This window comes from Hyposmocoma kahamanoa, unplaced genomic scaffold, assembly GCF_003589595.1.
Source record: "Hyposmocoma kahamanoa isolate Upper Pololo Valley unplaced genomic scaffold, ASM358959v1 210, whole genome shotgun sequence".
NCBI lineage: Eukaryota > Metazoa > Arthropoda > Insecta > Lepidoptera > Cosmopterigidae > Hyposmocoma > Hyposmocoma kahamanoa.
This window is the reverse complement of record NW_020653731.1, coordinates 11,583,364-11,594,264: the sequence shown is the minus strand read 5'-3', so window position 1 is coordinate 11,594,264 and position 10,901 is coordinate 11,583,364. Positions and strand designations below refer to the sequence as shown.

Sequence of the window (10,901 nt, the reverse complement as noted above, 5' to 3'; positions counted from 1 at the left end):
TTTTCAGTACAAATCGGCAATTTCATACTTTAACCCCTATTATATGATATTCTTTTCTGTTTTTTTTTGGCCCTTTTTCCATGTTCGTCACGAAAATAAGTTCTAGTGAGAAGGGTGATTACGATTACGAAAATGCCTGGAAATGCTATGTCAAATATTACTTTTAATTTTAATTAACATATTTTTAACTTTTTCTGTTAGCCTTCTTCTATTATTTCCTCACATTGATTTGAGAAAATCATTATATACCTAAGGCTACGACGGGATCGAGTATTGCATGACTCGTATTAATAGACGGCCTTGCTGGCTCTCGGCCTTGTAACTCGTACTCGTCCAATCCCTTACTCCCCGGCCACTGTACAATTGTACTAATTCCAAGCATACCCTTTTCGTAACATGACCACTGCAAAGTAGTTACTATCCAGGCGCATATATTCCTTATACCACGTAGGCGAAAATTACACCCTCATTTAATACCAAGGTTTGAAGTGATAATTATCACTGTAATAATTTTGATAAAATACACATGAATAATGATTTTGATCTTTAGAAAATGTATTGGAAGAACAAAATGCTACCGCTAGCAATGTCGTGCCTGTGTTTAAATCAGAGACATCTAAACGTGAATAGTTTTAGAGAGGCTATGAATGGCAATTTTTGGTGGCAATTTTTGTCTCGCTTCGCCGGCAAGAAAAAAAGAAACATTTTCACAAAGTTTTTTCGTGTTTATTTAGTTTTCTCACTAACCTAACCTAACCTACTAAATGAGAGCCGCAACCAAAATTTGACCTATGGTAAATATGTTTTTTTTAAACCACAATGGAATCCAGTGTAACAATAATAATTTTGTAGAAATGAAGATTCATCATTGCATTGTAAACTATATTTTAAGGAAAATAACTCTTCCTCCGCACATACTAGTTACAGGTATTTGGTCAAAAATTACCCAAAACTATGATCTAATATAATCAGCGTTGATAATTATCGAATATGTATCTAATATGACAATTCTCAAAGGAAATATCCTGATAATTTTGAACTCTGTTGTACACCAATAATTTCAAATACCTAAATTAGTTTTCATAGTTTTCGATTTGCATCGTTCCACCCATCACTTTATTTTACCTCTGCGTCAACTGAAGAACAACTCCGTAGGTGCTTCTTCCGTGTGCTAGACAACTGATGGGGTCTGTCGTTCTCCGTCCGAAACAATTATACTTTCAAATAAGACGTGATACTCGAGCAAATTATAAGCCGCATATTGCGAATTAAGCTTCACACTAGACATTGCTTTTTGAGTTGGTCGAGTAGGTACTACTTTTTTTTTATAATATCAAGTGACGGGACGAACAAGTCGTCCGCCTGATGGTAAGCTACACCCCTGTCGATAACAGTTGCAGTGTCACTCAGAGCTTTAAGTCGCAAAGATCTGAAGGGCACTGCCACTGAGTCCGTCACCCTGGGGCATAAGTTGACAAGTCCCATGTGCCTGTGTGTATAAATAAAACAAAAGTACAATGTTCGACATCACATTTAATATTTAATCACTAATTTATAATTACATTTGGTTATTCGGTTACATTTTTGGCAGTTGCATATTTTTTTTTGACGAAACGCGTTTACACATTTACTTGAAGCGTTTATGACTATTTGAATTTAAGTTTGACGACTATGTAATTTAGAAGTAACCGTCAGTTCTCGAAATTTCATAAAAACTTAAATTATTCATCATGTATTTTATTGAATATCATGAATAATTCATCATTTTGTTTACTATCATTTAGTACAGGGTCCACGGACCCTTTCCGAAAAGTTGAAGAACATCTTGCGGTGCACGGATAAACCTACTCTGGTTTTTGGTGAGCCGCCAGGATTAGGTTAATACGCATGCTTTAAAAAAAATAAATAAATAAAATAACAAAGGATCGAGTATTGCATTGCGTGATGGCAATTAAAGGGCCCCAAAATTCAAAAAGGTCACGTGCACTGCACCTATTTGCTCACGACATATTGTATACCATCCCTAGAGTTTCTTGCTCGTTCTTCTCAGGGAGGTCAGCGTAGTGAACGAGCAGTAGCTTAAATGTGACGTTTTCAAGTGTAAATTTATTTTACCTATGGAATAAATAATCTTTGACTTTGACTTTGACCAATTTTTATATTAATGCAACATGTTAGGTAGGCTCGTTATGGACTCCCGGCGCTCATTACACGGTCCCCTTAGGGTCCCATGGACCACAGGTTAAGAAACCCTGATTTAGCACGACCATGATATTAATTTTTTTTTGTGTAATTGCAATCTCCGGCCTGGACTCGAACCAGCGTCCTCGCCATATCGGAGCTATCGCTGTCCTAACTGAGCTACGAAAAGTCTCAGCAACCCTCACGAATTTCTCCATGTGCTTGTTGCACCAACGTCGTTTCTACGCGAGAAACTTGTGAAACTACTGAGCGAAGAAATCAATTTCTCACAGATGATGATCTCAAACAGATGGCGCTACAGCAAAAAAGACGTTAAAAACAAAAAAACAATGATCTGCAACAAGCAAATAGAAAACATCGTAAGGCCTACTGGTTCGTTCCGTGGCTTAATTAACATAGCGTCTAATACGGTTGCTAGAATTCGAATCCAAGCGGATTGAACGATTTTTTCTAAGTGTTCGATCTTCGTATTATAATTATAACAAACTAATGAAGTAATTTCACAAAAAATAATGGAATATCATGATGGTGAAACATCCTAAGTTTATTGAATAACTATTAAGTTATATTATAAGTTATGAAACTACTATTTTTTTAAATAAATAATTCATTACAAGAAAATGGAACGTATGTTTACTGTACAACAAAAGTGCACAGGGCACGCACGTAACTTATCCATCAAAGATACATATGTTTGGGGGAAGTCTACAGAGGGCAACTTTCCTAGTCGAATAAAACAATCACATGTTCTATTTGGTAAATTTTGCATTCTGGTGATTAATTATCTTTGGATAAAATCCTTAGGCGAGTAGTTAGTTGAAAATGATGTAGAGTAGTGTATAATGTTACACCCTAGTTTAACAAATTTCTTAAAGCAAGCCTCTGGATTCTTTACTATTGATAAGTAGATATACAACTTGTGATCAAACTTAAATTCGTATTTCTTAAACTAAGTAATACATACACATATTTACAAGCATTTACACATATTTTTAAAAGCCTTCTAACATCAAAGGCATTTTTACATGGGATTTATATCTAGCTACCCACAGAGGGTTATTTTTAGCAAAACGATACTTCTTAAAAAGGCATTCCCATTCGAGCAACTTTTGTTCTACGTCTTTTAGGGTTTCCGAGAAAAATATTTCACTTTTCATTCAAACCTACGACATATCTCTCATCAAACAATTTTTTATCGTAACTAAGAAGTACGTTCGAACTTACTCAGCCTTCAAAATCGAGTCTTTGTAACCATTATACGTCTACCTTATCTATAAATAAACATAACTCATCAACAGAACAAGTTTCGCACGAAATATACAACTCAAAATGCGAATTCATCTAAATTTTAGTTGGGTAATTTTCAAGTTAGATTTGCCTACTTAATTTCGGTGGCAATATTTTTTTTTTGTAAAGAAAGAGGCAAATGAGCAGACGAGCCACTCGATGGGGATCATCGTCGCCCATGGACATCAGATGAGCTGCCTATGCGTTGCCAGCTTTTGAGAGCCCTGTAAACATGCCTTTTGAAGAACCCTATATCACAAGTCATTCCACATCTTGCAGGTTCGAGGAAGGAACAAACGAAATGCCCGCGTGCTCTTACAATACCAGGCGTCTAAGATGTGAGGACGGACTCCAATTCCTTTGGCGGGAGGTGCGATGGTGGAAACCAGACGGTGGCACCAGTTTGAAAAGTTCCTCAGAGCATTCCCCGTTATAAAGACGGTAGAATACACACAGAGAGCCAACGTCTCTTCGTAGGCTAAGGGGCTTCGAACCTATCGTGAAATTATCAATAATGTTTCAGGGTACTGTACTCGAATATGAAGTAATATAGGAAATGAAACTATTTTTCCGGATTTAAATCGCGTATATTTGTTTTTTCAAACAAACCGACGTTTCGGGCCCTTTACAGGTCCCATGGTCACGGTTGACTGACATGAAGTAATACTTCGTGATAATATTTTAGAATATATATCAAAATAATAAAAATTGCCACTCAGTTACGACCAGAAACCCAGGAGATAGGTGCGTGGGAAGTTTACAAAAAAATGTGAGAAATACAAAAAGGCGCAGAACTAAAGTTATTACATATTAATGTTTGATAATAGTCAATGCCTTGGTAATGAGTATCAGGTTTATTTATCTCGGGGTATTATTATCGGGATTCTGTACGTAGGCAGATATAGGAAATACATAAGTATATGTATATAACGCTTAAAAATAACAATGATTAGACACCTAATAATACTTATTTAAATTCTTGCTTTAAAAATTTATTAGATATAATAATTGTGTGTTTAACGTTATACTTTATTGTATTTTTTTTCTCTCTGCTCGAAACTTATTGTTTTATTGTTATAATGAATTTCGTAAGATTTTTTACGAAGTTTTGCCAACGCAGTTTTGTTTTAGATTGAATATATAAGATTTTGAGGTTATGTGAGGTTATAATTTACAAAATATAAACAAAATATTGAGGCCATAATTCGTTTCAGACAGTAAGCTATGTATGTACAAGCTTATATGACTAGTATTAAATTGTATATTGCACGTACCTATATAAATGGGTCGCCATTGTTGAAGTAGCTTCGAATTGGCAAATTTTTTGATAATTTTATCTTAGTCCAAAATACACAAATTTAAATCTTAATACAAATGAACGTAGTGTGTGTTGTTTTAAGTACCTATTACCACACTCAATTGTTTTTGAGTAACATCGTCTCGAAACTTTTTTTACATCTAATAGTCAGTATTTATACAGACTTATTGTAAAATTCTAACAATCTTGTAGGACTATATTAGTACCTACTATCAACCTAAACAACAATTTTTATTCCATAACTTTTAATAAATCAAATTATGCTTTCATTCACAACAAAAATAGATCGGTGATAACTCTGTGCGGTAACACGTAAATACCCGTCCGATGCAAAACGCAGAATGCAGAAGCGACGACCTCCAACCCGACAACCTCCACCGCGGGGGTGGAGGTCGTCGCTTCTGCATTCTGCGTTTTGCATCGGGTTGTAGTATTTTTTTAATAAAAAATAAATGCGCATTTGACCTCCATCTCACCTGATGGAAAGTGATGATGAAGTCGACGAACTAGATAATGCCTATTTACTCTCGCCTTGAAAAGGTCCAAGTTATAGCGTTCGGGGAATAAGTCGGCAGGGAATTCCACTCTCTAGACGCTCGCCATATAAATGTGGAAGCGAAACGCTTCGTGTGAATCATGGGAATATCCACAACATAGAGGTGGAATCCCAGCCCACGTCTAGTCCCCCGAATATAGAAAGGGAAAGCCGGAATCAAATTATGCAATTCCACACTTTCCGTGATACCTATATCCTGTAGAATACCGATATGCAGGCAACATTACGGCGGTGTTCAAGGCTCTTCCGCTTCGCCTCAACTAATTCCGAGTCACTTATAAGCCTTTTGGGATGGGACGCTTGTCGATTGAATCGAAGGTGGCCAGTTGGTTTTGGACTTACTACCAAAATACAGATCCAAAAAGTGCAGTGGCGGATTTGCCCCAAGGCCCAGTAAGCTCGGGCTAAGGGCGCCTAGATTTTAGGGAAGCCAATTGTGACAAAAAATTCACTGACGATAACGAGAAAATAATATATAGATAATTATTGCACTATTACAATAGTGTTGTAACTGTACTTAACACAAAATGAGACGAAACTTTATGTAAGTCTTTACGCAAATATCAGTATATTTGGCGAGTAGAAAATTGTTTAGATGTCTGTAATAAACTTTAACCGTGTAGGTTTAAATATAAATTATATAAATTTCAATAATCTTTCACGGAAAACCAGTAATTCGTTTTTCATCGATTCTGGAAAAAATATCCATTTTGAGTTAGTACACTATTGTATTAATAGTGCGATATTATCTATAATGTAATGTATAATCACTACATCACTACGTCTGTCTATCTGTCTGATCGTGATAAACTCAAAACCTAATGAACGGATGCTGGTACTGATTTATGGCTTGGGGTCTACGGCAGCCAAAACTGCAAGTCCGCCATTGAAAAAGTGTTAGACAGTACAACATTATTACACAACATCACATTGGTTTGATCCCAAAGTAAGTAGCTAAAGCACTTGTGTTATGGAAATCGGAAACAACGGTGGTACCACAAATACTCAGACGCAGGACCATACACATACACATACAACAATAAATTTTGCACAGACAACAATCTTTTTCTCTTCACATTTTATTCCGCGTAACCTTATGAGAGATAGCTGAAAATCAGCGCGTCGTTTTTGCGACGGTTGTACACTGAGCTGCATCCTATGCGCCATGGCAGCACACATGATACATTTTTCTATTATAAGTTGATTTGTTTTTATATTTGTTGTTTATACAATCCTGTTTTTGTTCGTTTTTAAGTATTTACTTAATTGTTTGTTCTGTCTTTGTATTTCATGTAATGTGTGTGCTTTGTTGGCAAATAAACTATCTATCTATCTATCAATACAGAAAGGTTAGATCCTACATTGACCCGACCGGGGAACAATCCCGGGATCTCAGAGATGGCGACACCATGAAAACCGGTGTGCAAGCCACTTGACCGCGAAGGTCGTCAACAAGGTTAATTTATTATGTTTTCTAAGAAGTAATGGAACAAAAGTTGTTGTTTATGAAGTTAATATAAGTATAATACATAAGTAATATAGTCCTGCTAGGTTTTTAGTATTTTACAAACAACCCTGTATAATAATTTGAATTAACCCGAAATCCTAACACGGAATTCCTGTCATTATCATTAAAAAAAAAACAACTTCCACAACTTCAAAAATTTGATTAAAAGTAGAAAAGAAATTAAAAATATTTTGATTGAAATGTTATATTACAAAACAGTATAGAGTACTAAAAAACCGACCTCAAAAGTCATTCATCCCCTAGTTTGCCACCCTTATAGGTGGAATATTTTCTTCAAATTTAAATGGGACCACATCTGAGGTACTCTTTTCAACAACAAAAATGAATAATCAAAATCGGTTCACAAATTATTATCGAGTTATCATTACTATAAAAGTTATCCCCTAACATACATATAAAAGAAAACACAGTCGAATTGAGAACCTCCTCCTTTTTTTGAAGTCAGTTAAAAATTGAAGAGTATTTGTTAGATAAAGATGTATTCAAATTCAAATTCAAAATAATCTTTATTTCATAGGTAAGCATTATTACACTTGAAATCGTCACAATGGTTAAACTCTACCGCTCATTCGTAAGGCAGATTCCCCTGAGAAGAATGAGCAAGAAACTCTAGGGGTTGCTCTTTGTAAATAACATTTACAATATTTTTTTATTTGAAACATCAGATTGAGACTACCTCCATGAGCTAAACGGGTTACTACCACGGATTTTTGTCATCCAAGTACGCAGAAGTTGTATAATAACCTTTAGTATAAAGTTTTTGTTTCACTATAGTTTTAAACCTCGTGAAAGGCAAATTTTGTATATCAACCGGAATCTTGTTATAGAAGCGTATACATTGCCCCTTAAATGATTTTTTGACTTTGTGAAGACGACTATCAAGAAAAGCTAGTTTATTTTTATTCCTCGTATTAATGTTATGTCTGTCACTATTTTTCATAAAAATATTACTATTCCTTTTAACATGTATGGAAAGACGACATGGCTCTAGATTCTACACAATTATGATTCAAAGTGTATCCCATAGCATCTAAGTTTATTTGAAAAGAGTAATGCTTAGAGTTTCTTGCTCGTTCTTCTCAGGGAAGTCAGCGTAGTGAACGAGCAGTAGCTTAAATGTGACGCTTTCTAATGTATTTTTTTACCTACGGAATAAATTATTATTTGGCTTAGACTTTAGATAAAAACCCCCAATTCATTCGCGTTCATACATGCATCAGTTATTTTATTCATCAATCAGGTAACCTAGTCGTGTTAGGAGATTTCGAGTTAACCGTAATAAGACGTACAGTCTATCTTGTCACACCTCGTCATGTCCTGAGACAGCAACTCTCCAAGATTGGTTCTAATTCATATGATCGTAACAAATTTAGCTAAGACCGTAGTTGGTGGGATATTACGATTTAACGTAATTGGACCAGAGATGAGCTATAGCCGAGTTCAAATTGAGTTAAAATTAACGCCCGAAATCGAGTGCAAAAAGTATTCAGGTACAGTCAAGAGCACGTCAAGCTTTGTACTTTATACTTTGCACTTTAGACCGTTCTTATCGTAAGCGGCATAGAGTTTGATTTAAGTGTTAAGCGTCAAGCTTGACGTGCTCTTCACCCTGTACAACTAAATATTTGTGTAAATCGAGTTTTGTTAAAATTAAATGGTTATTATAAAATATTTATTGCTTTCTGATCTAAACGATTCGATTTCTCTTTCTATTGAATCGATTCCCTTGAAAATCGGATTGAAATACATTGGCACAAAGACTTTAAACCGTATGCATTTAAATCGATCTTCATAAAAATCGATTCATAATGTAGCGTAGGTATTGTGTGCAGTTGGCTCTTTATCGTCTACAAAACATTTTTTATGTCGAAATTTTAATGATAAATACGAAATTGAAATGATTTTGGGTAGGAATGGGTTCAACCCGGACGAATTGATTGGGTTTTAAACCTTTGCCCATCTCTGGATTGGACTGCTCGAGTCCGAGTTCTTCAAAGTTCTTTACTTCAGAGATGATATTGTTCGGACATTGTTTCGCCATCTGGCACTTCTAACATATCTATGCTTCTAGCCATAGATATATCTATTCTTCTAACCTATGCACGGTAAGGATAACATAGCAAAAGGTTAGACAGCCCCCAGTTTTAAGCATTAGATTTTATTCACATTGGAAAGAATTTACCAATTAATTACGTGCTTTTAACTGCTAAAGTTATTTTCGTGAAATCCAGTTCAATTTTTATACATATCTGCAAGCACTTTCTCCATAGGCGTCTGTCCAATAGTCTTAGCAAAGAACTCCCTTTCGAGCTGATGTGGGGTGACCAGACGCAACAGTGGAAGGAGCAGCAATAATCTTCCAAATCTTGCAGGCGCAGCACCGTGGGCTGTTCTGGCGTGTGTCATGAGCATTACTTGAGCTTGGTCTTGGAGGTTTTCGATTTGGAGTGGGTCTTTTAGGCCTCGAGTTTCTGGAAAGATGATTGATGTTTAATATTATTTTTATGATAGCAATTGATGGGACGAATAAGTCGTGCGCCTGGTGGTTAGCGACACGCCTGTCCATAACAGTTGTAGTGCCCCTCAGAGCTTTAAATCGCAAAGATCTAAGGGGCACTGTCACTGCGCACCTTGAGACATAAGTTGACAAGTCCCATGTGCCTGTAATTTCTGTTTGAAACAAACAGAAATAGAAAACTGCACTTGACAGTCCCTGTACATGAAATGACAATGCTTTGGGCAACAAAGTTGCCAGACTTTATGTTCTCTCTTGTTAGCTCCTTAATTTCCATTTTGAAATGTGATGTCTATGTTGGTAGTTTTAATAAAACTATTGTAATCCAGTCGCTCTATAGGCCGTAGTAAAAAAAATCTTCCAGCTGGTGACTGTAGTCATCATAAGATAATTTTGTTACCACCTGTGAAATCGATCATGAACTGGGCAAACCTAATTCCAATGGCACACACCTGTCAATAAATTACTTGTAAACTGGAAAAAATGATAAATAGGAAATATAAGGTGAAAAAAAATACAAGTGCAATTTCATATTATTGAATTCTTAACTTCCCACACCAAACGTATTCAGCTAATGTGAAAACTTTTTCACAATTAGCTCTACCGCTACCAAGACATTAACCAATTTATATGCCCTCCTGCTGGGCACAGGTCTCATCTCAATATGGGTTAGGAACATCACACGTTTTCCAAGAGTTGTGAACCTTCTTCGACGTGCAGGAGACCTGCACGATGTATTACTTCACCGAAAAGCTTCTGATAATAAATTTCAAATTTAACTGCGCATATAAATTCCGAAAAACCCGAGTTTATCGGATTCGAAATCACGGCCTCTGCTTGCGAGGCGATAAGTCAAACCAATTAGGTTATTAGGTTTGTAATTGTAATTAGGATTATTATTTAGGAAATTATGCAGTAAAATGTCTTATTACAAAATTAAAACGTATTATTACCTACTCGATTTCCTACTCTAACTCAAATTCCAGTAATAAAGGCGTGGCGGAAAACAAACACAATAATATGATGATAACATTAATATGCAGCGGTCTATTTTTGCGGTTTTCCCCGTCGGACTTCAACTAATATTAAGTTATAATTAATTTATATAGGTACATAGGTATTACATTTCAATAAATTATTCTTTATAGAACCAGTTTGCCCAGCATTTCTATAATTAAAACGAAAACTTGTTTCCTAATATATATAGGTTATAATATATAGAATATATATATATAGGATTATTCATCGCATCCTTTTTTAGACTGGGTTTTTGTCATTTACAGGCCAACGACTCTCTCATTCTACCTATATTCTACCATAATACAGAAGTTGTAGCGATTGAGAAAGCCGGTTCAGAGAATACTAATAAAATTCCAATAATATATTTATTCGTCAACATAAGTTACAGCAGATACATTGAAATACATGGTGATGATTAAAATTATAAATATATATAAATACATAATAAGATCCCGTTATTAGACAGCAACATCAA

General features: G+C 35.5%; 1 protein-coding gene across 1 annotated transcript in view; it reads right to left on the bottom strand.

Moving 5' to 3' along the window:
- Nucleotides 1-9,123: 9,123 nt before the first annotated feature.
- The window catches only part of LOC113227372 (photoreceptor-specific nuclear receptor-like), a 57,282-nt gene continuing 55,504 nt past the window's right edge, over nt 9,124-10,901 (bottom strand). Inside the window, exon 11 of the mRNA XM_026460267.1 lies at nt 9,124-9,362. Coding sequence (XP_026316052.1) covers nt 9,124-9,362 — 239 coding nt within the window. The remainder of the gene's footprint in view (nt 9,363-10,901) is intronic.